The following is a 27,437-nucleotide window of genomic DNA, read 5'->3' on the forward strand; positions in this document are numbered from 1 at the left end:
CATTTTAGAAAGTATTACGAAAAGCTCTTACTTTTTCTTAATACAATAAGTGGGGTGGAAAATTACGAAAAGCTCTGCTACTAACAAATACTATCACAATCTATAATTTTCATTCATAAATTAAAAAAAAACCCCTCTCAAATCTCAAGCCTCAACAACATGTAATGTAATGTAGTGCAGAGTGCATTGGAGAAATATGCAATGGGAGGAATGGAAAAGGCAGGCATATTGAGGCCATCTTCCAAATAATTCCTCATAAAATTTAGGTTAGTGCAATAACATTACCATATAGGCTTCGGATACATTTCCAATGAGGCCACTTTAAACGACGCTATATACAAACTCTTTGATCTCATCCCTCCTTCCTCGTAGGCCATGGCCATCATCAATTTTGAAATTTCCTATGGAAGCTAAGCTACCTTTGTATATTTAATGACCTTACTTACCTCCTCACCCTCCACTCTGTCTGGACAATACAATACTACCAATTCTTTATTACCATACACTTCAAAACTATTACCAGCTTTAACCAAACAACTATGGTATCTCAACCTCTATCACCATTGCTTCTTTCCCTTTTTCTTTTTCTTGTTGCCACTGCCACTATTGCTACTACTCCTGTTAAAACTTCCTCCTGCCTTACCTGATGCCGATGGGCTCTCCGTGGCATTCCCGCTACCACCACCATTGTCAAACATGCCCGTCTGCATCACATTCTGGAACCACTCGAAGAACTCTTCTTCTGTCATATTCTCTTCTGTATTTGATCCAGGCATTTGGCCTCCTCTTTGGCTAGAACTTGATCCTCTACTAGTGTTCTGTTTAGAGGTTACACTGGTGTTTACATGAAAACTTGGCCTGTGGGTGTTGGCTGGACATCTCATTCCCTGTACCAAAAATCAGGCAATATACAAATCCGTTGTGGGTGATGCCATATTTCTTCAAACTTTAGCGGGGAGAAAAAGGGCAACATGAAATCAAAATTACAGTAGCAATCAAAAAGCAAACAGACTTTTGAGATGCGTAAATTTGAAACTGACTGTTATCGACCTTACCTGACAAATATACCATTCGGTAGCATCATATATTCTGCTCTCTGCACATACATATGCAGAAGGAGCATCAACCTGCACAGAAAACACCATGTTTAGTGTTAGGATATAACATATATCCTTCAACAAAACTACGTTTGACACTAACATTTTTCACTGAAATTATATAATGGAGAGTTCAATCGTCTCAAGTTCTTTTTGTAAGAATCGTTATTGTAAAGAAAAAGAAACTGGTATCCACATATCAAATAATGTCAAGTCTTGTAACAAGTCAATCCACATGTGAGTGAAACATACCTTCTGCAATAATCCAAAAAGGAAAGGCTGGGAAGATTGCTCCACCCACCCGTCCCCATCCTTAGCTTGATGAAAATCTTTGCATTCCTTTAGAAGATTAAATGTACAAAACAATACAAAAGCACCCAACATAAGAATCGTACTTTTCTCTTAGAAAACATGAACCACCTACAGGTACCACCATTATGATACTAGAGCACACCAAATAAAACCAAGAGAGTCCAAAATAGAAGAGAGAAACCTGGCACCATCTTGCTTGAGATTTAAATTTACTGGTGTGTATCCATAAATGAAAATTGTTGCACTTTTTGCAGGCTATCCGTCTTGATTCACCAAATGGATCCTCTCTATCTGCTGCTGAACGTGAAAATGCAGCTGGACCACTCCCTCCATTCTATGAAATGCATCAATAATTAGCATAAGATAACTGAACAAAAAACTTGGACCTAGAAAAGTGTATTTCACTGAAAATTTTGAGGTCTTATTTGACTGCCTTGCCACAACTTCCTTTGCTTTTCCATTTTTCCTTCTTATTTTTAAGTGTTTGTGTTTGTGTTTGTGTGTGTTTCTTTTTATGCAAATTAATATTCTAAACCTTGGGTGAAAGAATTCAATAGATCGTACTCATATTTGAAAGGAAAATGATAATTGTACAGTGACATTATCAACTTTCCTATAAATATTGCCCCTCCCATCTCTCCTTCTCACTCTTCTACATTCTCCACTAATAAGTAATAAGTTGGACTATACGCCAAAAAATGGCCCAATAAAATTATTTTTTCCTTTCTAGTTTGGGTAGGAAAGGTCATACACACGTCATTTGCTATGAACTTGCATGTGAAATTCCATCCCTTTGTTAATATTATGGAAGAACGGAAAAAACAATTTGTGAACAGGAAAACAAGTAATACATGAATGGACATGATGTCAATAGTCATTTTAAAAATCTAATATAATAGTTTTATACAATCCCAATGTCTAGTCAAACATGAAGTTTCCATCGGAAACAACAAGCATTACCTCACAATATAAATGGAAACACATACTTGGCAAGAACATGCATGGGTTCATATCGTCAAGATCCAAGCTAAGTCATGGTTTCGTGTTTGTTAGCATCTTGCCTCGTCTTACCAAAGAAACACTCTATCTCAATTCCTTTTATTCATCTTTTTATAAATGTAGACAGGTTGGGATGATTAAAGGGATTTTTAAAAGGCGAATCCTGGGGGGGGGGGGGGGGGGGGGGGGGGTCGACTTTATACCTTCTGTGAATCACTCTGAAACCTGTGGAAAATGTTTAGTAGCTCTTCCCTTCTCAGCTCATCATCGTAATTTTTTCGCTTTAACGAATCAAGTAAAACCTATACATATAAGACATACAACTCTCAAGAATCAATATACTAAAGAAGTAATACATTATAACCGAGAAGATAAGAAATGTGTTACCTCGTATGCATTTTGAAGTTTCTTAAATGCTTCTGCAGCCTTTTCATTGCCCATATTTTTATCAGGATGGACCAACATTGCCTGACAACCAATTTACAAGCTCATTTAACAAACTAGATATATACCATTACCACTTATGCAGATAATCGAGATAATATTTCAATAAACAACTAATGTCCTATAGAATTACGACCCCACTGATAAATATAAGTGAGATTTTTATTCCATTAATCAAAACAAAATGCAATGCTGAATAATGGAAGCTCACCAACATAACATACAACCAAACATGAGACAGAGCATAGGAATATAACTATATGAATAGTGAACAGGTCATGCAAATTGTAGCAACCTTAATGCAGATATTCACCTTTTTCCTATATTCTTTCTTGAGCAGGGAAGGGTCTATATTCCCATACCGAGGCAATCCTAAAGCTACATAGTGATCTTTGCAATTTAGCAAACGAATAACTTCATCTTCAGAGGATATCTCAGAATCAGTTCCACTGGTCGAAGGTGTGCCTGGATTGCGATCAGCAGCTAAACCTGCACTAGATTCAGAAGATGATGCTTGCATAGGATCGTCATGAAAGAATCCAGGCTGATCTTGCATCCCAGGTGTATGTTCAGGATATCTGTTTGATCTCCTATGCTCATTTATGTTATTCTTTAGGGCATAAATCAAAACGTCACTTGAAATAAATGACAAATTCAGGCCCAAGAGCAAACCAAGCCATCCAGTGCACACCCATGCACAATATACCGAATATAAAGTGGTGATAGAAAGAGCAATCCGTTCGTGGCTCAATATAAATGCCAGCCCTGAAATGTGTGATGTGACACCTCAATGAGCACCCTGACATGATGTTAGCATAAATAGAAAAATTCTGCACACGTTCAAAAAGAAAAGAAATTACCTCCAAGAAATAAGATCAGCATTGTTGTCCAAAAATTTCCATAAAACCAAAGGAAAGCTGCTCCAGAGATGCCAATGACCAAAATTGCAAAACCAAACCCAATAAAAATTCCAATGGATGCAGCTACTACCTGATTAGATTTTATTACTTGGTACTGAGTATCTTCTAAACAAAGGCTAGTGTGAATCACCTTAAAATTCAGAACTTTCTTTAAACAAAATGGCAACACAATGTCACAATCGATGCAAACAAATGATTATCTAAGAAGCCATGCACGGACAGGGTTACGAAACACAAACTGGCTCGTGCATTCTAACATTCAAACATTAAACACGGCTACCTCGATAGTCATTATTATACCAACACCATTTTATATCAAAATTGAGCAACAAAAAGCAATCCTGTAACACAAAGTACTGCACCAGTTAGGAACTTTATCATAAATCTACATAGAAGATGGCAGATAGAACTAATAACCTATTGATTTTGTTAAGAATAAACACACACACACAAAAAAAAAAAAAGGAACTCTACACATTCTGACAGGATATCTGTCTCCATATACATCAATTTTCATGGGAGGAATTTCAAATTGTACTTCAATTTTTTTTTTTTTAAATAACGGGGAGTCGAAGCTTTGCTCCCTTGTACCTAGGGGCACCCGCGCCCGTCTCAAGGCCCAGAATCGGGAGACATCAAGGACTTTTGGTATTAAGCTCACTAGATGGTTTGAACTTCAAACCTTTAAGCCAGTACAACCAAGAGACCCCAAATCCTTGCCAACTGGACTGCCCCTTGGGGGTAATTGTACTTGAGTCCATTAGAAATCTAAACTTTCCAATAAATGCTTGAGGATGCATCAGGGGAGAATTTTTGTTGTAGATCTTTCTTCCATCTCTTGAGTGTCCCTCCACTTCCCCAGATGCCCATATTTTTTGCCTCCCTCCGGGAGGTTATGCATATTTTACATGGGAAAGTTAATATTTTAGACCACATTCAAAAATGTTCTTCCCTCTTGTTAGGGCCACAGTGGTGTATTCTATTCCGATATAATTTTGAGCATCTTGATCATAACCTTTTTCTTAGTTGTTATGGGGGCAATTTTTTGAGTCTTCCAGAGTCTCCGAGGTGAGAAATAGAGATTGTGTATCCCCCTCGAGACAAGGGCAAAATTCTTTGGTAGGCTTGTTTTTTCGCCATTTCGTGGGACATTTGAATTGGGAGAAACAAAAAAGGTTTTATAGGGATAGATAGGTCTTGGGATGCACCTGGGAGCTTATAAAATTTAATACTTCCTTGTGAGCCTTGGTTACCAAAGAGTTCTGTAATTATTAGTTAGGTGTTTTTCTTGTGAATTGGAGCCCCTTTTCGTAGGCTTCGCAATCTTTTGTTGCGCTGATCCTTAATGAAAGTTTGTTTTCTTACAATATATACATTACATGTACATACATACAAACATAAATATAAATGAGAAGTCCCATTTCACCTGGTACCACTCACAATACAACATCAACTACATGATTAGAACAAAAAATAACTTGGTGATCCAATTCTACTGAATATCCATAAGACGGTTTTGCTGCATGAGACATTCTCTAAAAAAGTTACTATTGATTCTTCCACATAATAAGCAAGACAAGAAGTAGAAATTAACCAAAAAAAAAAGCTAGGTAGTAAAAATAGAAAATTAAACAAAGAGAGGAAGTAACCTCTATGCAAGAATATAGCAAGAGCTTACCAAGACCATAAGGAATTTAAGAGTTCCAACCATTGCAATTGTTGAAAGAATTGAAAACCATATAACTGAGAAGAAGGATGTTGTCCCCATGCGTATAAAGGAATCAATGCCCCTGAGGGCACAGTCCAACCAAACAATCGATACAAGAAGCATTATGTTCCCCAAATGCATCATCCATTTCAGAACAATGGGATATGCCTTCATAATCTTCTTTCCAACAGAGTCACCTGTGTTTAGTAAATTATTCTTCATAGAATTAAACAGAGGTCTCTGTTGCTCCAGCAACACACGGGCTGCTTCAAAAATTGATGACAGAGATTCCACAAAGCCTTTCACCAAAACATTATCAGAAAACTTAAGATTATCCATCACATTTCTAATGTGTTCTCCATTCAACCAGCTGAAATTACCATCTAGAGTATCCTGCTCCTCATCACCAGTAGACCCCTTGTATTGTTCTCCCATACTAGAACCTTCGATATTTCCATTGCAGCTCACAGATTCCTTATGGAAAAATGGTGGCTCTTCTGGAACATGAAGTCCCTCCGTTCCTTCTTTTCCTTTTCTCAAGGACTTCACAGATTTTTTTACGTTCTTTGTACCACCTCCAGAGTCATTATTGACCATGCCTTCCTCAAAGAGTTTACTATGACGGTTATCCTTTGGTAGTTCCTCTCCGGGAAATACCTTTATCTCTTGTGCTCTTCCCTGCCCCTTAGACTGCAAGTCTGAACCTCTCTTTTTACTGTTTGATGCATGGCGTTCCGACCCTGCTTTCTGTTGATTACCCTTCCGAGCCATTGAATAATAATTTTTAAGGTTCAATTTCAAGAGGTATTCAACTGAATCATGCCCAATGACAATAAGTGGTCCAGAGCATGCAAGCAGGATAATGTGCAAGGGCTATAACCTATAAAAATATGTATACATTTAAATCTAAAAAATTTTCCTTTCATGATAACTAAAATAACAAATATGTTCACCAGAAAATAAATAAATATATGCACACCAAGCGTAATGATGGATGGAAACATAATCTAGCATTACAGCAAATAATAATGGAAGGAAATCAGCAAGGGCAGAATAACTTTATAAAATAGGGGTGGAAAATTATGTCAACTTTCATAACCAGTGTTGTTAGAGGAATAGCTTGCCCACCTTGATGATGTGATTTCACTAAGGTGCACCTAAGGCTCACTCCCCTTTCCCTTTTGATTTCAGTAGGTTAAAGATCACAAAGTACGTTGGTGTGTGCTTTATATTGCATGACGACAACTATAGACTATTTTTATACTTCTTTAGATTTAAAACCAATTATGCAGTTAGACCAAAACTAGTTGTAATTCTTCTCGTGGAGAAAGATTTACACATCTTTGATCACTTTTCTTGCCTTGTGCCGTGAACCACAAGGAGCCACTAGGGGAGTCCCGATTTTCCAAAGTGTAAGAGTATGGCGAAAAGCAAACTCGATGAAGTCGAGACACCCAAGAGCGAAGAAGAGTAGAGCAAATAAAAAATTAGAGTCAACTAATCCGAAAACTACACAAACTGTCAATGAAATATGCCCATAATCACGGAAATGCATCATTTCCATTGCCCGTGTTCACCAATGAATACGAGTGACAAAGGTGAAGAAGGAAGTTAATTTTCATGTACATTCCCACAGAATAAAGGTTGCATAGAGCTAATAAAGAAGAAAAAAAATCACAATCACATTTTTCCAAAGAAATTGCAGGGCAAGCAGGTGTTTTCTGATTTGAGACAAACTGGGTAAAAGCTGAGGAGGAAGCAAAATTTACAACAAAGTTGCATTGGAACCATAAACAAAATCGTTATTTACAATGTTTGGTGGAAGTAATGTGAGGAATTGGGAGAAGGGAACAGCAGAGGAACCTTAAATGCTTAAAAGATATGAAATTGAATAAAGAAACCTGAAATGTGGAGGTTGGAGGAGAGACATGAGGAAGTGAGAAAACCCTAATAACCAGAAGCTGAGAACGGCATGAAAAGCGGAGAGTTGAGGCTGGATCTTCAGGAACTGTGGTGATGATATCGGAGAAGTTGAAGGCGCCGGAATTGGGTTTTGCAACGATGGCCGGAGAGACTACGGCAATAGCGAAAGTGTTGGGCAGAGGAGGGCCCCTAATCCCATTGCCAAGTCCAACGCAGCAACACCACGGCCATGGGTTTGAAGAATAGGAGGACGCTGTTTGGCTGAAATTGATCGCAATTCCAATTGCTGCGTTGAAAACACGACGTAAGAATTCCCTATGCCGGTTAAAGCCATCACCATCCGGATTATCAACAAGCATTAGAGTTGGAAACGGCCACCCCCAATCAAAAATAATAAATAAATAAATAAATAAAGAAATTCCAATGACACGTGATATAAATTGTATCATCCGACCCGACCCGACCCGACCCTTCAACGTAATATTCGTTAAATAATGATATACGTGTAATTGGCATGGTACTGTGATTTTTATTCACAAACGCTTTTATCTTTATTGTATGTTTAGAATCCAAATAAAATTTTTGTCGAGGAGGAATTGATTCTCATACACCCACCATTATTTAATTCTTTGCACTTTTACAGGCTCTACCTCCAATTCATACGATTCCTTTTTCCATTTTTTTCTTTTAAATTTTTTACGGAATAAATGATGGTTAAAGCACTTGTGATGCATATTAAGTAAACAATAAATAATTTGAATTTGGGAAAGCTTCCATTTGTGTTTCTCCATGTCAGCAATCGATAATTGACTTGCTTACTTTTTAATTCTGGTATTTATCGGTGTATATAATCAATCTTGTTTTGTGCTTTTTTTAGTACAATATGTGGGGTGGATGATCGCACTCACAACCTCTTTGGAAATATATGTCAATTACCAATGAACTATGCTCACTTTGACATTCTTGTCTCGTTAAAAGATAGAAAAATAAATCGCTACTTAGTATAACAAATTCTGATTTCGAATTTTCCTCTTAGTGCTAAAATGTGACAATTTGGGCATGCTTTTCAAACCCATATTATACGAAAACAAACCAAGGGAAGCAATTTAGTTTAACAAAAGAGTAAACTTAAATGCAATTATAAGATGTATATGAAAATACCTAAGTTAAAATATATCGCTAAAAGGTATCATTGTCCAACCCACCAGTTACATTTAAGGTACTTCAAATGCAGAATGAATGAAATCAAATTCGTGCAGAAAATTTTTATAATTAATTTCAATTAAAAAATATGGAGTTAGAACTAAAATAATACCAAATTAAATCCAAGTTCAATATGCAAAACAACTTCTCAATCAAAATCATTCAAGGCTAATCTACTATAGGCTATAGCAATAAAGAAACTTTCTAGAAGATAAAGCCAAAGCATAATTTTACCTTGATAAAGTCACCTAAAGACAACACCAATAACCGCTTTACTTTAGAGTAGAGCAGAAATAAACCAAATATTTGGCATACAGGTCAAAATTAGCCATCAAAGTAGTAAAGGCAATTTATTAGAAAATAAAATCTCTCATGATTAAAGAAGATTAAAATCTAGAAAATAGTAGGAAGGTGATTGAAACCTCCGACATTTTGATCGAAGATATATGTCTTAACCAGTTGAACCATATATGGGTTAGCAAATTAGAAAATTAGTTCTATAATACCATTATACCAATGCAGCAAAAAGAGTTGTATTATGATGGGGAACCATGGTTCAAGTTGTCAATTGATTACAATATCATCTGCGGAGAAGGCTCTCCCTACAATTGTGTGAGAGGTTGGAAAACCAAGTATATTTGACTCATGGAATATCCCGACCTCTAGAATAAGCCTATTTAGTACCTGCATGAGCTCTCCTGATCAGAGCTTAGAGTTCAAGAGGTCTAAGAAGCAACCTTGTTTTATCCCTGGCGGTTTTCTTTTTCTTTTTCTTCTTCAAAACAGAAAAAGGTAGGAGAAAGGATCTGGATAAGCGACTTAATGGGTCCTGCAGGCCTTCCATCTCATAGTGACCAAACCGCCAATCTCTCATGGCATAAGGCCGCTGAATAGGCTCATCGAGGCCTCCTGTAGCAGAAATAGTAAGAACCACAATGATATTTTATAGTTTATTTCAAACTGCAACTCCAAAACTCACCTGCATACATCAAACCATGTTTATTAACAGCTCGATAAAATGGCCGTGTCTTCTTCTGTTTAGCGGCTCCGCGTAGGTCCTTCCATGCACGCATACGATCTTCACGGGTAATCTTACCAGTGGTTACTATCTGTTTATGATGGCCACCAAGTATTCTGAGTGTTAGGAAACAGATATTACGATAAGAAAGGTCAAATTTCATTGGAAAAGAAAAGGAGGGGGATCCTCTACTTTAGAGAATAGGTGGTAAGATTCACGTGGCACTCGGGCAAGACCATTGGCACGATCAACTGCTACAAGTCCAAATTTAGGACCATAACCATCAGCCCACTCCCAGTTATCAGAAATAGTCCAAAACAAATAACCAAGTACAGGTACACCCTACGAAGGTAATAGGCAGATCCGTCATCCTATTATGTGTATTGAAATATAAACTATGTGACAAGAAAGCTCAACTCAGAGACAATACCTTGATTATGGCAGCATATACAGCAAGCAAATGTTCAATCAAATATGGCCGACGGATCAAATCTGTTTCATCAGATATCCCATTTTCAGTAATTATGAATGGAATATTTAAATGTTTGTACCTTTCATGGTACTGAAGCAACATGCGATACAACCCATCAGGATACACCCCACGTCCAGATTCACTATACTCGTCTGAATCTACGAGTTTAAGTCCAGTCCCACAAACCACTTCCTGGTTCATGGAAGAGTAATCTCAAGACATGCATGTATGAGTACAAAAGCATTACTCTACAAGTGAACTTGATAGGGGAAGAAGAGAGAAAAAAAAAAACCTGCCCGTAATAGTTTATGCCTATAAAATCAACTTTGTCTGAGATGCTATCGATGTATGGGAAAAGTGTCAAGGAGTTCGCCACTGTAACAGCTGCAACATCAAAAAGACCATATGGTCGCATAAAGGAGACATGGTGTGCAACTCCGACAATGGCAGTTGACAAGTTACTGCAAAAAGTAAAAATATTATATTCATTAATGTTGCAGAAAGAGATCTTGGAAGATAAAATTGCATGAACCCATATTTTATTCAATTCTCTTTTTCTGTCTCCCGTTGGTCATCTTTAGTCAAAGAATTTTTACTATCCTTCCCCAATTAGAAAGCTCTTTTCTGCTCCCCTATTCCTGAGATGAGGTACGACGCTTTGTTCTTCCTCATCGAAACCATATATTGCATAATCAAAAAATAGATGGGAGAAGCAATTGCCATAAGTAAATGAAACAAAATAGTTGTCTTCCTGTTCCATGAGCTACAACTGGATTAAAAAATGAGGTTTTTCCAAGTTTCAAATGAATTGCTATTGAAGTGTGTATAGATAAACAGAAAATTACTTGCATATGTGAGCATGCGATCTGGAGGCATTTAGATAATGCATCAGTGCTCAAAATATTTCTACACACATTTTGCATAGTTTTACAAGTGACACAGACCTTTTTTCATGGATATAGTCATAGGCCTTCGAGTGTGCAATGGCTATCCAATGCATTGCCTGTTGAAAAACACCAGTAGGCAGTGCGGAGGTGGCAATTTCAAGCATATCAGGATGACCCCCAGGCCAGGCACCAGCACAGTAAGTAAGCATACAGAAGACATGAGGCTCATTAAATGTCACCCAATAATCTACCATATCCAATGTGTTGTCGACTACTAGCCTGCAAAATAGGACCAATATCATTAAATACAATGACAAAATAAAACAAGCCCACGGGAACTACACAAGTAGTATCAACAAACAGATGCACAGTATAAATCTAAACTTCACTCCAAAAGCCTGCATTCTGTTACATTCACATCTCTTAAAAGATGCACACATGCATTCACATCTCTAGAAAGCTGCAACCTAAAGTAACATCAATCGCATTCTTTACGTGTCATCATCAATAGAATTTAGTATAATCACGATCCATTCACAAATGCTATAATCAGCTGCATGGCAAGGACTCGAACTTTGGTTGCATTGCATGACAGAGTTTCAATACCATCTTTACGATTCACTATCATTGAGTATGTAAAAAATAAATAAAAAATAAAAAGAGGCCTATCATGTATCAGAAAAAGTAAACTAGTTTTCTCAAATTCACTGCCTAAACCTTTTCAAGATCCCCTTCTCCAAATCTTTAAATCATCTCCAGTTCATGATTCATGTACATGTTCCAATTCAAAAAAATAATAATAAAAAATAAAAACTAATAAAAAATAACAACTGATAGGATTGAATCCGATCCATTTCATGCAAAACATCTCAAGAAAACTACGTCTCTCAATGAACAAAAAGTAAAAGAGTGCCAAACCCAAATTAGCAACCAACGACTATATCATATATTAGAATACATCTTCATTTCTAGTCCTACCTATAGCATATGTACATCAACATGATCCGTTGGGCATGCAACACTTACAAGCACTAAAACATAGAGAAGCAGGTAAAAGCGCCGGCAGAAGAAATATAATTACAAACCTAGTGAATTCCAAGAAATAATCAACGGTTTTTTCCAGCTTCCACCCTCCATAATCCCCAGCCCATGGGGGCAGGGAATGATGAAACAGTGTAAGCATCACTTTCATGCCATATGAACGAACCCTGTTGATGATCCACTTATACCGCTCCAATGCTGCATAATTAACCTGAAAGGTAACATCAAGCAACTGACTCGGACCGTGTTACGTCAATTAAAATTTTGCCGGAACATTTTATTGGGTATATAAGTCGTTAATGAAAAAAGAGTATAAATCGTTCAATGTGCCTCACAAAGTAATTCAGCATTGATTTATATTGTCCCCAAGAAATGATAAATGGATGTGTCCAAATGTACAGAAGAGTATTGGTGTATCACACTCTACACTCGAGTAAAGGGGAGAAGGCAAGTCAAAAGTTTAGGTAGGTAACAATCAAAATTGGACTCACGGTAGCTTTAAGCCCTTTAACTGGTTCCTGAGTCATGATTCTAGACCAATCAATTCCCATTCGGAACACACTGCTCCCAGTATTTTTAGCCAGTTGCACCTCTGTATCAGGATCAGACCAAAACCTTAGTCTCTCCTCTCTGAAATAAATCCAAATAACTCATTTATCCTTCTGGAAGCCATAAATAATGCTGTGCAGTTAATTAATCATCGACCTTAAGCTAGCAAGATATGTTTAGTCATAAAGTTAATTTCCAAGCGTGGAGACATCAGACAAAAGGATTTGGCCTTACGGGTGAGGGACATTGTGCCATGCAGCTACGTTATGATGGCATTCATCACTTTGTACAACCCCCTCTTCTTCTCCTACATACTTCCTAAATCCTCTAATCATGGCTTCCATGGCTATCTTAAGGGGCTTTTTTTTGTCAGTTTCCTTTCCAAAATATGAAGCCTGCTGAGACCCGCCATCGGCAGCAGCAGATGCCATCACGGCAACTGCTGGCTGCGTGCCCAGTTGCGATTCTGATGTATCACAAGGGTTTTCCTCAGCGAACTGAAGCCAAGCGTCGTTGAGTCGGTCTTCAACATGGGCAGGGGCAGTGGCGAGACCGAAGAAGAACCCACGATCGCCCTCTGTAAAGAAGAACAGACAGAGAGAATAGTAAATTAAATTCGGCGAGAATGGAAGCAGCATTCAGACGCACCAAGCGTAATTACATAGTCAATCTCGACCCTAGAAACTGCAGGCGATACTTGGAGAAGTAGGCTTCGGAGTACAAGTAAACAGCAGATATTTTCCCGCGAAAAACCCCATAAAACACGAGGATGGAGGTTTTCTCCGCATTAGAGCCGTAAAATTCTAAAATTATAGGTGTTCGTTGAGGAATCAAAATGAGTGATGGGAAGCGGGAGGCGAGAGAGTTACCGGTAAGATCAGTGAAATCGGCGAGAAGGTCGGAGGTGTCGTGAATGGGCGAACGGAAGGGGCGGAGATTCTTCCTCCTGAAGCGCGCGAAGGAGAAGGCATTGGCGGCGACGGTGAGCGTAACCAAGACGCCGGCCAATTTCGTGACGGAGACGAACAGAGCAACAAGCGTCATGGCAATCAACCAGTGGAGAGTGGAGAGCAAAGAGAAAAAGCCATAGACGGATAGAATTTTGGAGGCTACTGCACTGCTGGCTATGCTCTGTCCACGTGTCACCAACAAAATGAGTCGTGAATGCAACTCTCACTCTCCTTCTACCTGTTTTCTTTTTTGTTCTTTTTAAGTTTGTTTCTCCAAGTATTGTTCAAGTTTTGTTTTACTCGTGATTTTTTTTTCTTTAATTTCGTGAGTGTTTTGGTCAGTTTGGCCACCTTTCAACTCATTTAATGAGACAACCTCTCGATCCTATGAGATGCTGAAAAATACATAGGTTAATTATCTTTGATAATAACAAATATTTATTTAGATTTTTCCTTTTGTCCTTCTTATTTAGTTATTATTTTTAAATTCAAAACATTATAACTTTTACTGCCTCCTCTAGATTATAACTTAAATTTGTTTATTTGTTTTTTGATAAATTATATCTCATCGATGTTTTTTTTTTTTGATAAATCTATAAGGGGATGTTTGGTTTGATGTCGTGCATTTGTTAAATCTAAGTTTGTTAAGTATTAATTTGTTAAGTCTTTGTGTTTGGTTGATGCATGAAATAAGTTTATTAAGTCTGAGTTTTTGTATTAAGTTTGAGTTTGTTAAGTTTGTATTTTGTTAAACTGGTTTTATTAAACTTGTGTTTGGTTGGTTGAGTTTTACTTTTCTTTTGAGAAAATATAATTTATAAACATTTAAATTATTTTACTGTGTTTATGAAATTAGAAAATTTTAAGAATATCTAAAATATTTTTAATACATTTATCCACCCATTTTTTTTTCAAATGATTGATTTTAAAATAAATATTCAATTATCTATGAAAATACTTTTCAAGCAAATAAAAATCTAAACAAGAGTATACAAATTCATCTTACATAAATTTTAACATAGGGGGCATCTTCTTGCTAGGCTTGAATACTGACTTTATTATTATTCAAAGGGGAGAGGGGTAACCAACATAGGGGGCTATCTTGCTTCCACGGGTGGCAGGCGAAGGGTCCAAAGGACATGTAGCCGGGAGCGAGTCAAAAAATCCAATAGTTCTCTTTTCCTTCTTGTTCACCAATCGGAATCAAGACAAACCGGGCACTACGGTGAATCGTAAAACACCCGATCTCATTCCGACATCGATATGTGAAATCGTCTTGTGTCATGTCTTCCCGAAAGAAAACCTTTTAAATGATACTTGTTTAGAAACTATTAACTTCATAAGTTAAAAAAAAAAAAAAGATATAAAATTAAAATAAATAGTTATACAAAATTATAACGTGTTTACAAATGTGATAGTGCAACAACTATAAATAGATACCAAGACGAAAAAAAGGAAGATTTTTCTTGAATCATTTGAAAAAAAAGTCAGAGAAAAAATTGTCGATATATAAATTAATTACGTATTACGTGTAATTTTAATTAAATTGATTTACTTATTTATAATTAAAATTATAATTTATTCATTTATTTAATATATTTAATTAATAATTTAATGTATTTTAAAAGATATAATAAAGACAAAATATACACGGTAACAATTTGGGAAGTATGATAAAATACTGTAGTAACATGGGGAATAAAATAGTATTTACTGTAGTAAATAGGGGTGAAATAGTATTTACGGTAGGAAACTGGGGTTTATAAAACTGTGAAGCAAAGTCCACCTAAGTTTTAATAAACTGCTTGATACACGTATATAAACAAAACTCACCGTATTTAAGGAGACACAGCATAAACTGCTTGATATAGATATATAAACAAAATTCACCGTATTTAAGGAGACACAGCATAGAGGGAGACAATTGTAGCCGGGTCAACTAAGGGAGAGATAAGAGACTGAAGTATCGAGAGAGGGAGCAAACTCCTCGTAGGTGAGGGAGGGAGAGAGGTCGACGATGGAGTGTGCACAAGGAGACAGAAAGCTAGGTTTTGTCAAGGAAGGGGAGCAAAGCAGAAATATGGAATTGTCGGTTTCTTCGTTCAAGGTAGAGCATATGTCTTTATATTTTTGTATTAATTGTTCTACTTTTCAGTACACAAAAATGCATTGTTTGTATTGCTAGGTTCTCAGGATGTCTTCTAATTATATTTTGTTTATTATATATTTTAATGATTTTTGTAGTATCATTTTCAACAATGGCTTTATGGTTTAAATATTTTTTTTATTTTAATTTAACGAAAATTCTTATTATAACTATGGATTGAGAAACTATTTGAATCTTCCGTAAAAACGAGTGGTGAAAAATATGGTTAGAATCTTTTTTTTATATAAATTAAAACGCTTATTTAAATCCACGCCTATCACCCCAAGCCATCCAAGCTATTCCTTGGGACAATTTTTCTAAATCCACAGTACAAAAAATTTAATCAATATTTTTCTCAAATATATAATTTTCAATAATTAAATCTAAACAAAGTATTAGTTTGTCTTTTAAATAGGAACATTACACTGGGAGATGATGTATACATTTATCTGTATGAGTGGTAAGATATATGTACATTTGGGTAAAGTTGTCATTTTAAATTTGGACTTCTCTCCGGAAAAAACTAAACCATATTTGCAACTGTCATCTTGAATAGTATGGTTGGTAACTTATTTTATTTTTTTATTTTGCCATTACTCGGCCCTAGGAGAAGATGGGGTGCGACCGAAACACAATGGGCTTAGGCGAATGGGCCTATTGAGAAGAGAGGAGAAGACAGCCGAAGGCACAAAAGACAGGAGAGGAATCAAAGGGTACGATTCGTGGTATGCCATTTCCCTTTCAAGTCTCAATTTCTTTCTCCATTGCCAACATTATTGGTTTCCTCATTTGGTCAACATTTTTTTTCTTTTGTTTCTGAAAACTCCTTCCCTCAATTCACCCATCACTTCCAGTTTCCCTTTCCCAATTGCCATTCCATTCTCATTATTCATTCATCCGTCACTTCCATCTTCAATAATCCTATCAACTCAACTGTTCCTCCTCATCTTCTCTTCTTCCACAATTGAAACGGCGCCGTTTTTAAATTTGGTGGGCCCCATTTTCCACCAACCAAACACTAACGCTAACGCTAACGCTAACAGACTGTGGAGTTTCCAAAATCAGACCTGCCTTTTATTTTCTAACACTAACACTTAGATTACTAATAATAAAATCAAAAGGGCATCTTGGAGTTTAAAATTGAGTGCACAGCGCGGCCGAGAGAAAACCGAGATATATTGTGGTATTGTAATTTGTAGCCTTGTGTTTAAAATCTTAAATAATGCTACGTGGTGGGGTGGCACGGTTCAAATTAAAGATGCCTTTTTTTTAAAAAAATTTAATTAGTGTTTTAAAAAAAGTAAGAAGAACGCAGACCAAGGAAAATAAGGATCGGCTGTGTGTGTTTGTTTGACTTTGACCCAGCCCCAAGCTTCGAAGACTGTGAGAACGGCCACGACCTCCCCAACACAATATTAATTAATCAATTAATTAAACTAAAATGTATTTTGAAAAATCACAATTTGGGCATGTTTAGGTTTAGTGTTCAGGCATGAAATGGGATATTAAATATCTTCACAATGGGATGATATGATATTGTCTACTTTGAACATAACTCACTTTTAATTTTCCAAAAGTCTCATATCAGATAATTATCTTTATCTACATACCATAGATCACCATTTTCCATAATTAACGTGAGTCTTTGTTTATACACTTTACCGATTTAACAAATATTCTGAAGTTCAGGTTGGGCAGGGCGGGTGATGTCAGCGAGGGCCTTTATTATTTCTGGGCCTTTGGGTGTCAGGCCCATTGCATTCCGCCCTTGGTTGGGTCCATATAATCCCCCTCTCATTTCTCTCACTCCCACAACACACACCCAAACCACTTCTCTCTCTCTCTCTCTCTCTCATCCAACCATCTTTCCAATTCCATTCTCCCCTAAGGTCAACTTTCTCTTTACTCTCTACACTAATTTCATCTTCAATTCCTTATCATCATCACCATCATCTTATTCGGATTCTGATTATATTCCTCAATTGGTGGATTTTTGTGTAATTAATTTGCAGGCAAAGTCAGATTGGTTGCATCTCGGCACATCGGCATCACATGCATGGATCAAGCAAGCCAACCGCCGTGGCAGTGGCCGACGGAGGACCTGAAATTTCTCCATGGGGTGGGTTGTTTTTCATTAATTCCCGCATCCTTCTTGCCCACTGATTGTTCCTAGCCTGGCCCTATCCTATCTGAGCTTTTATTGTTTTAATGTTTTTGTTTTTTAATTTGGTCCAGTCTTCTTGACCTTGTAAGACCTTTTCTTGACCTTGTAAGACCCAATAGTATACCCCTTCCCTCTACCTTCCATTTGATTTCATGCTCTATTTTGGGAGTGACCCATGTAGAGTTTGAGTACAATCTATCCCTATTTCCACCCAACTCATCTTCTCCTTCCTTGTCTATCCCTCCTGAGCTGCTCTTTTTAATCTATTAATTACCGCCCATATGTACAATAATAATAATAAATATATTAATTAAATTAAACCAAAAACCCAACCCACTGCGTGCGCCGGACTATTATACTCAGAGCACAAGATCGAGCCACCGCAGGCGCAGGCGATTAACAAGTAAGAAGAAGATTTTGTTCTGCTTCTACTGTGGCTGTGGTCCAAAATCCAATGAAGGAGGTTTTAATTAGTTTGTAGCTATAGTTGTTCCCTTCCCATTCTGTAAAAAAGAAACAGAAAAGAATAATAATGAATTTTCTGGCTTTTTTTCTTGTGGGTTTTTGTTTGAGTTGAGGAGAGAGAGAGAGAGAGAGAGAGAGAGAGAGAGAGAGAGAGAGAGAGAGAGAGAGAGAGAGAGAGGAGAGAAATGTGAGAGTTGTAAATGTAGTATTTTCTGTTAAAAAGTGGATGAAATTGAAATGAAATGTTAGCGTTGTGCACAGAAATATGGTGTAGGCAGGCAGGAGGCATCAGTTTTTGTTTTACATGTAATGTTGTTGAAGAGAGAGAGAGTGAGAGAATAATAAATATTCTGTGTAGTCAGAGAGTGGAGAAAGGAAGAGAAGTAATTAGAGAGAAATGAGAATAGTGGAGTCCCACTCGTGACTGCCCATAAGATGAGAGTGTACTGTAGCCTGTAGGATACACCATACAGGAATATATGATATATCCATCAATCCATCCACCTCCACTGTATTATTGGAGCACGACTGCCCCTGCTCCAAGAAATAAATAAATTAAAAACAAAAATAAGGGCAGGGCCCTTGGCAGAACCAACGCAAATGAGTCTATTATATTAAAGATCCTTTATTCAAAAGAGATGAGACTTTACAAAGACCTGCATTAGAAGTAGAAGAGATCTTAAAATAATTTATAGACATAGGCTATTCATCAGAGCTCAAAACACTCAAACAAGCATCCGTTTCGAAAATGGGATCCGATCAAAATAGATGAGTCAAAAGAGTCACGATCTTGAAAAGACATGTTAAAGATCTCACATCGAAAAAAGAATGGACCTTTTAGACATTGACTACTCTCTTCTCATTGCCAATTAATTTTGAGATTGAATCCCATAAATATTGATATATTAGCATTTAGTCTTCGTCCGCCTCTCTTTCATAAAACCACAACAGGATATTCTTGTATCTTGTATTCAAACCTGAGCTGAGCTCGGGAAAGTGCCCATGTGGGACAAACTGTGACACCCCCCGGCCCCTCTGGCCCTTTTCCATAGAGCTAATAGTCAAACCTCTAATTTGTTTAAGTAACATTGAAACCGGAAGGATAGCAGCTAAATCCTAAATCCTATCAATTGGAAAGAGGGAAAGGGGAAAATATTTGTTGGGGGCATCAGTCGTGGCAGGTGAACATGTCTAAAGTCAATGCAATAATCATTAGTCTCACAAGCCAGGCTAAAAAATCAAAATAAAAAATAAAAAAACGTTTCACCAACAATATTACTGGGGAACATCCCACTTGCCTGTGACTGTGACACTGAGAGGGCTTCGTATTGAATAAATAAAAATAACAATGATTCAAGGGGATGGGTTTTGTTTTGACAGCATCACATGAAGCTTGCAATTAATGTTTGACATGGTTACAAGTTAATGTTTGGTGATTGTATTAGTAGGTATTGGAGTTTGGAAGAAAGTAAAAAAATAAAAAAAGTAGATGAAGAATTATTTGGTGGTGAAAAAGGGATGGGAAGGACAATAGAGATAGTGGTAGTGAGTTGTGAGTTGTGGGAGAGAATGATTATGCTGGAGAAGTGGGGTTGGGTTGGCAATTGGCAGTTCCAAAAGCTAAATTCCTTTTAAAATTTGTCTTCCAGTGAAACTAAGGGAGCGGCCCAATCTGTGTTTGTGTAGCAGCGCAGCGGAAGGTGACAACAAAAAAGGTTGGAATTCAGATACTGATACTGCTGCTACTGCTACTCTCATCATTACATTCTCAATCATCATCAAACTTTTTCATTATCTCATTTTCTCACTTTCAATATCTAATCTCTTTTATAAACAACAATAAAACCAAGTCCCTCTATACCTTTCTAGTTTTCTCCCCCAACAATCCCCCAAAAGCAATTGCAATTGTAATTCCTAAATTTATGTTTTCCCACACATTCACCATTCATCATTCATCCGCTCACTACTTTCTACAGACTTTTTGCTAAAAATTACTCCTAGATACGCCCACCCATTTCAACAACACACCACATGCACCCTTCTGTCACCAATCAACTCTGTACGAAAAGTTAAAACCCATAAATTTAGGGTGATTGCCAAATATAGGACAAATTTTAAGTGGCTAAACATTTGCCAGACCGCTTTTTAGTTTATAAATTTTTACGACATTTTAAGGGGGAAAATACATAGAACTGCACCCAAAATCATCAATCTCAATCTCAACCTCATTTTTTGAAGCAACTATTTTTTCCCAATATCACACACCTCCATCTCCTTAAACTTCCAGCCCTTTGAGTTATCGTATCTAAATACATCTTTCTCACTTGTTCATAGTAATGTTTTACGTTTTTTGTTATCTATTTTCAGTTTTTCTACTCAGTAACTTCTATTTTTTCCTTTTTTGTCATTTATTTGAGTTTTCTTTTGTAATTTTCTTTGTTGTTGATGATTTAGGTTTGATTTACATTGTTGTGGTAGGTTTCATCTCACAATGTCTCGCATGCCATTATTATTTTTTTATCTTGACATCACAAGATAACTTGCAGTGTTCATTATTCCAAAATTTCTATTAGTTAATATCTTGTTCTTTTGTTATTTTTGCAGAATTGGTCGGCGTCCAAAGAGGGAATCACATCATTAGGGGAGAAACATCCTGCAAAATGTGATTAAAAAAAGGGGCACAAATTATTTTTAGTTTGAAAGGAGTGTATCATTGGTGTGGAACTGGATCGGCAAAATGTTAACAATGGAGATCAACAACATATGATATGAGCATTTTATAGAATCAAATAACGCATTATGAGTACACTAACCTTACCCTGGGTAATGATTTAAAAAACAAAAAGGGAATTAGTATAAGTGGCTTCGGCGAGGGAAGCTTTCTTCCGGCTGTGTGAGTTTGAGTGATTTGGGGGTTTTTTTAAAGGGGTTTGGTGGCGATTTCACATCTAAAAATTCCTTTGTTGGAATCTATATAGATTAATTAAATTTACCCAACCCATCAGTTTAGGTTTTTGGATTGAGTGGTGGCTTATTCATTCTTAAGATGGTATCAGAGAAGGAGGTCCTGTATTCGAACCTCTGTCTTGTTGTTTCCTCTCCTTTTATTATGATTTCCACTTATTGAATCATATAAATGAATTAAATTTATCCAACCCAGTTTAGGCTAGATCTTTAAACCTTATAAATTTAAAACTGGTCAAAGTCTTTACCCAATGAAAAAATAATCTTATTTTTCGCAATTACCAAGCCAAATTATAAATCTCACCTTCCATAATGATTGTCCAAGAAATTATCAATCTCTCGAAAGCTTTGAAAGAAGTGGAATTCACCTATTGCCGAAGAGATAGTAACCATGCGGCTCACGAAACTGCAAAAATAGCAGTGGATGAAGATATTGTAGTTGGAGGAAGCACCCACAGTAATGGAGAGTATTTTGAGCGATGATTTAGGGCCTCTGTCTTATATGAAGAAGAAGGGTCTTTTGTTCTTTTTTTAATTTTGTCTGTTTTTTTCTTTACTTTGTGATCTGAAATAAACAAATAAATAGATAAAAACAAAAATAAAGAGCCAAAGATTTCACATCCCAATTCAAAATAATTAAACTCAAGAAGTTGAAGCATATCTAAATTCATGGTTGAAAGCGGCTTGATGGGATTAAATTTTCAAGACCACACAAATTTTCTTTCGATTTACACATGTTTCTCCTCTGTACATAGACAAAGAGTTCACTCTTGATGGGATGAAAAAAAAAACGATTGTGAAGCCGCTATCTTGTCATGTGGATCATATCTACAACGTTATTTTTAATTTGATCCCTGGTTAAATTAAAAATAATGTCTTCGCGTCTATTAGTAATCGAGCATATACTCTTTCTCTTTCCTATCACATTATGAGCTCTTTCTTATGGGATAATGACATATGCAATAGAGTAAATGTGACCGTTAGCATCGACATATGTTATTGTTAACAATTTTCCCTTAAGACTTCTCATATAAATGCATTCCATCGATTTGAAGTAAGGGTCTATAATGCTTGAAAACCTTGTATTACATATCCAAAAGCTCAGGAAACACGTTGAAATACAGTTTTACTAGTATCCTCTATCCCCATCAACTACGGTACCAAGATTAGTTATTTGTAATATATTCATCAACTCATGTAGTATTCCCATCAACTACAGTACCAAGATTAGTTACTTGTAATATATTCATCAACTCATGTAGTATCTCCATCAACTATAGTACCAAGATTAGTTATTTGTAATATATTCATCAACTCATGTAGTATCTTTTATGATTCATCCCAATCACCAAATATGTTCATAATGGTTTTTCTTCGTCCATCTCATACTCTCGAATACCCCATAGAATAGCCAATTTTTTCTTTAAAAGTTCTTGCAATATTAACCTTGACGAATGGGTTATATTTTACAACGTTGTAGACCTTTGTTGTAATAAAATTAGAGTCCAACTAGTTATGATCTTGACTAAATCTTGCATAAACAAAAGTGACTGGGCCAACAATTTGCGTAATCTCAATCCTCCAATGTCAAGGTAACTCGAACATAGCCGCCACATGTGTAAACTGTTAGAGCCACGAGTTTCTTGCACCAAATCCATCCCATATCATAGAATTTATAGCATCCATATCCCAATTAACTTTTTTACCCTTCTTGCCGTAAGTATTAACAATAGGAGGAACCCCTTACCTCCAAGAGGATTTTCAAATTCCACTAAAGAAAAAGATCTCTTTTTAGATTTATTACACTTCAAATTCTATTAGTTGACTTTAATTTTTAACCTAATGTGTCCAAACTCCATTAATGTTTTCGATTCGCTATCGCATCATTTTCCTTCTGACAATTTACCATCTCATTCTGCTCTCCACATCATTTTTCTCATTTCATTCCTCGCCGCTATATTCCTCTTTACTTTCATGTTTACTAAAATTGGTTGCTTTTTGGATTTTATATTTTGATGTTTTTTCATAAAAGCAAACTGGCTTTATACTCTCTCTCTCTCCTTTTTTTTTTTATTCTGCTTTATTTACATTGTTTTTGTAAGTTTCCGTTTTATTTTTATTTTTTATGTTCTTATATTCTGCTTCATAATATTCTTTTTAAGTCTCTCTTCTTATATTTTGTTGTTTTTATGTATCATGTTATTTTTTAACCGTTTTATGTACCCAGATATTTTTAATCTTTTTCTGTTTCTATGTCATGTGTTTTTTCTTTCAGTTATTATTCAATGTTCTATTAATTTCTGTTTTTGAAGAACTCGGCCTTTAGTTACCTTTATGTATTTGGATTTTTTTTCTGTTTAATATTATTGTCTTTAGTTCATTTAAAAAGAGGGAAAAAAAAAAGGACTACACACAAAAACAAACTCAATTCGCAGACCTAGTGCAAGAACCACACAAAAACTTACACTAAAAAGAGGGAAAAAAATAATAAAACAAAATGTGTCTGTAAAAGATCCAGTTAAGTCGAGTCAAACCCTTATACTCTACACAAGCAATTCTCAAAGCTCTAAAATTAAGAAAACATACTTAACGCTCTAAATTGTGATATTTAAGAAGGCCAAAATAAAATTAAATATAAAAATTTAATTATTATTAAAGTTTTGTTGATTTAATCTTACAAAAAAAAACATGAATTCTTATCAAACTTCTTCAGCTAAATATTTGATTTAAACTTTAAAATTATGAAAAAATTAGAGTTTCTGTATCCTTTTTTTCTATATAAATGTTAAAATAGAAACAAATCAGAAAAGGCATGGACTTCCCTTGCCCTATTAATCATCAACCACAAATTACTTTGTTGGATAAATTACCTTCTCCTTGCAATACTATTGGCAAATCTGAAAAAATAAGATTAAGAACGCGTACCTTTTTGGACTGTGGGTTGGGAAATGTTTCCATCATCCTTGCAAGTGATTCTCTACCAACTGGATTTTCTTCACACTAAAAATACTCATTCAAACAAGTCCCCACCCAAGATTCTTTAGCAGCAACAAAAAGGGAAATTAAAGAATAGAGAGAGCAGCTAATTAAGTCGAAATAGTAGCAAACGCAAAGGACTTCTGAAAAGTTTCCGTGTCCTTGTAATACTATTGAGAACGAGGGAGCATCACGAGAACAAATTTACTTGCTTCCAACCACTAAAGTTGTATGTTGATGTGGAGTTTGCTTATCTCCCAACAAGTCAAATAGTGATCTCATTTTAAGGAGAATTTGAGAATAACTTGTTTTCGCCTTTAGCTTAGATTGGCTTGGTGGAAGGGATTCTGGAAGTTGAAAGTTCTCAGTAAAATTAAGATTTTTATGTGGTGGGTATGCCATGAAAGATTGCCGACAAGGGATAGCCTAGCAAGAAGAGGGTGGCTGTATCAAATATTTGCAAAAACTAAATGAACCTATCGTGGTGTCTCTGTCCTGTTCGTGCTTCTTAGTCCACCGACAAGTGACACTAGATCTACAATCAAAGATATCTAAAAGCAAACAAGAGCCAACACCATAAAGTAAACATTGCAGCTAATAATTCAAAGATAAAAGAGTAAAAGTAGATCAAAAGTGCCCATTGAAAATTGGTGCATGTCATTACTGTCATTCTATCCATTGTTCTCACTCAAATAAATACTACTTCCACAAATCACAAATACTTTTAAAAGATCGCTAGCAGCCACAACAACAAATATATTATTGAAAAACAGAGAAAACGAAGATAGGGATCTATGCTGATGATCCAAAAGACCAATTTTTAAGAACTGAAAAAAAAAACAACAAAAAACAAAATGGCAGGCTATTGATATCGAAGATATATCAAAATTCAAAATTTATAAAGAGTGAGCTAGAGAGATTATAAAATCAAGGATGAAGAAGTGTTAAGACCTCTGCACTTCCAAAATCTCATGTACGGCCGTAAACATTCTTGCTCAAAAGTCAAGAACTACCAACTTTAAAAACGCAACACAATAAAATGACTAAATGTCTGAAGAGCTAACAAAAGTAGACATAATTATTAGTCATCGATGTGTAAAATCAGTTCAAAATTGGTAGATCATAGAAAGAAAATAACAAGCCATCAAAATCTATTTAACGTTCGATTATTTATACTCCGACAGAACTAAAGACAAAATGAGGTGGCATTCACCTGCCAGGTATTTCACCAACAAATTTCATGAAATGTAGGACTTGCACATTCCAAATAACTAGAGAAAATAGGCTACAGTTTTGTAGTTTTAAATAAATATAACTATTAACAATTACATGACATTAAGACATTTTCTTCTTAAGAACAAAAGCAAGTACCAAATTCAGTTCAGTTATCGAACAAACATCTTTAACGAAAAGAACTAGAAAAGATAGTTTAACATGAAACTTATTTACTAACATTCAGCTGCACCCACCAACTAACTCTCTAATAAGTCACTTTTTTTACAAGGCGCGGAAGGGTATGCAATGTAGTAGATGTAAGGGAACTCCCTTACGATTCTTGATATTCAAAACAAAGAACGCTCGTAAGCTTACCATCGGCCAACCTATTCGAGGAGGTTGGTTTCTCTCCCCAATAGCTCTTGCTATTTCTCTTAACAAAAAATAGACTGTCCTCTTCTCGAGGGGGATCCCCGCCTATAATTCCCCTCTCACTCAGTCGTACGATCCTCCCCTAACTAACTAATAAGCGAAATTCCCAACCTACCCCTCATAGAGTAAGTATTGACGACTGGAGGTCTAACATAGCCCCCTGTTCCAGATCCACCTTGTTCCCAAGGTGCGGGCATCAGCAAAGTTCCATCGGCTAAATTCAGGGAATTGCTTATATAAGTCCTCGACAACCTCCCACGTTGCTTCCTCTTCAGCTAGATTCTTCCAGGCAATTAAAGCTTCTTCCTTTTGAGTCTTGTCATTAGTTCTGGTGGCAAACACCTCAGCTAGCTCAGCAAGCCATCCCATACTAGTCGTCACCCACGGCGTGAGTGGATGAACAGTAGTCTATACTCTCACTGCTCTTTTGAGCGGTGAAACGTGGAATATAGGATGTATCAGCGACCCAACCGGTAGTTTTAGCTTGTAGGCCACCTTCCCCACCCGCTGGAGTACTTCAAATGGATCAAAGTACTTGGGAGCTAGCTTCTCATTCCAACGTTTTGCCATTGTTTTCCGTCGATATGGCCGCAATTTCAGAAACACCCAGTCCTCTGCTGCAAATTCCAGATCACACCTAATCTTATCAGCGAATTTCTTCATGCAATCCTGGGCCACCCGTAGATGTTCCTTTATGCGAGCAAGAGCCTCAGCGCGTTCTTCCAGTTGTTGACCTAGTGTTGCATTGCCAGTCTTTTGCCTTCCATACCCAATTAATGAGGGAGGTGCACGACCATATACAAATGGGGGTAGTGCCCCCCAAAAGGTGGTACGTGGTATTGTACCAGAATTCGGCCAAAGGTAACCAATGTCCCCATTGCCTCGAGGAATCACTGCACAAGCACCTTTGAGGCACTGGTTAACCCTTTCCGACTGGCCATTGGTTTAAGGGTGATAAGTTGTACTGCGGTGAAGTTGTCCCTGTGGCCGGAATAACTCTGATCCATATGTACCTTCAAATCATCCCAATCTAAGAATTTCTGACGGTTATCACACCAACAGTATCACGCAAGAGCAACTCCCACGAAACTAATAACAGCTACAATCATCTTCTTGTAGTATGTGAAAATTGGTATCTCGACTTTCTTAAATTTGCTCTGATCCCCTCCCTGTTCGATCGATTCAACTACTTGGTGCTCGCTCGACGCTCCATGTTTGGAAGACGATCGTTTCTCCTACTATCGAAACAAGCAAAGACGACTTATCTTCGGTGATCTCGACCATGAATCTCACTGTGGACTTCTGATGAGCCTCCATCTGAGCCATAAACTTCTCCCGCATCTTCTGGTTTGATTCAACTTGTCCCTGAATGGCGTTTGACTCCTTCAGACTCGCCATCACGGCTTCGGCTGCATCTCATCTCTCTTCCAATTTTTTCTGGGCCATCTTGCTCAACTTCCCCAGGAGCTCATAAGGGAACTCACTTACGATTCTTGATATTCAAAACAAAGGAACCCCATGGGCTTACAGTCGACCAACATATTCGAGAGGG

At 36.7% G+C, this 27,437-nt stretch overlaps 2 protein-coding genes and 1 long non-coding RNA gene across 4 annotated transcripts; 1 reads left to right on the forward strand and 2 right to left on the reverse strand.

Annotated features, from left to right (window-relative positions):
• Positions 1 to 202: 202 nt before the first annotated feature.
• Positions 203 to 7,777, reverse strand: LOC111009645 (Chaperone DnaJ-domain superfamily protein). 2 transcript variants are annotated; one of them, XM_088126207.1, is made up of 10 exons: positions 7,382 to 7,777; positions 5,451 to 6,239; positions 3,713 to 3,842; positions 3,166 to 3,617; positions 2,796 to 2,876; positions 2,612 to 2,710; positions 1,591 to 1,743; positions 1,350 to 1,436; positions 1,056 to 1,127; positions 203 to 887 (listed from the first exon to the last, which is right to left on the reverse strand). In XM_088126207.1, the coding sequence occupies exons 1-10, from the start codon at positions 7,760 to 7,762 to the stop codon at positions 558 to 560; spliced, it is 2,574 nt and encodes an 857-aa protein (XP_087982333.1). In that variant the 5' UTR covers positions 7,763 to 7,777; the 3' UTR covers positions 203 to 557. The 2 variants fall into 2 exon arrangements, with proteins under 2 accessions (XP_087982333.1, XP_022138479.1); XM_022282787.2 differs by having other exon boundaries at positions 5,451 to 6,360; positions 7,382 to 7,521.
• A 1,346-nt stretch (positions 7,778 to 9,123) lies between these two features.
• Positions 9,124 to 13,664, reverse strand: SFR2 (Glycosyl hydrolase superfamily protein). The gene is made up of 10 exons (XM_022282623.2): positions 13,443 to 13,664; positions 12,808 to 13,150; positions 12,516 to 12,654; positions 12,069 to 12,235; positions 11,041 to 11,262; positions 10,389 to 10,557; positions 10,055 to 10,288; positions 9,817 to 9,966; positions 9,586 to 9,715; positions 9,124 to 9,515 (listed from the first exon to the last, which is right to left on the reverse strand). The coding sequence occupies exons 1-10, from the start codon at positions 13,615 to 13,617 to the stop codon at positions 9,316 to 9,318; spliced, it is 1,929 nt and encodes a 642-aa protein (XP_022138315.1). The 5' UTR covers positions 13,618 to 13,664; the 3' UTR covers positions 9,124 to 9,315.
• A 1,787-nt stretch (positions 13,665 to 15,451) lies between these two features.
• Positions 15,452 to 18,388, forward strand: LOC111009632 (uncharacterized). Its single transcript, XR_002601240.2, has 3 exons — positions 15,452 to 15,630; positions 16,277 to 17,558; positions 17,682 to 18,388. It is a non-coding gene; the product is annotated as an uncharacterized LOC111009632 (long non-coding RNA).
• The last annotated feature ends 9,049 nt before the right edge of the window (positions 18,389 to 27,437 follow it).

This window comes from Momordica charantia (assembly GCF_013281855.1).
Source record: "Momordica charantia cultivar OHB3-1 chromosome 7 unlocalized genomic scaffold, Mcharantia_2.0 BLBB01000007.1, whole genome shotgun sequence".
In the NCBI taxonomy this organism is placed as follows: Eukaryota; Viridiplantae; Streptophyta; class Magnoliopsida; order Cucurbitales; family Cucurbitaceae; genus Momordica; species Momordica charantia.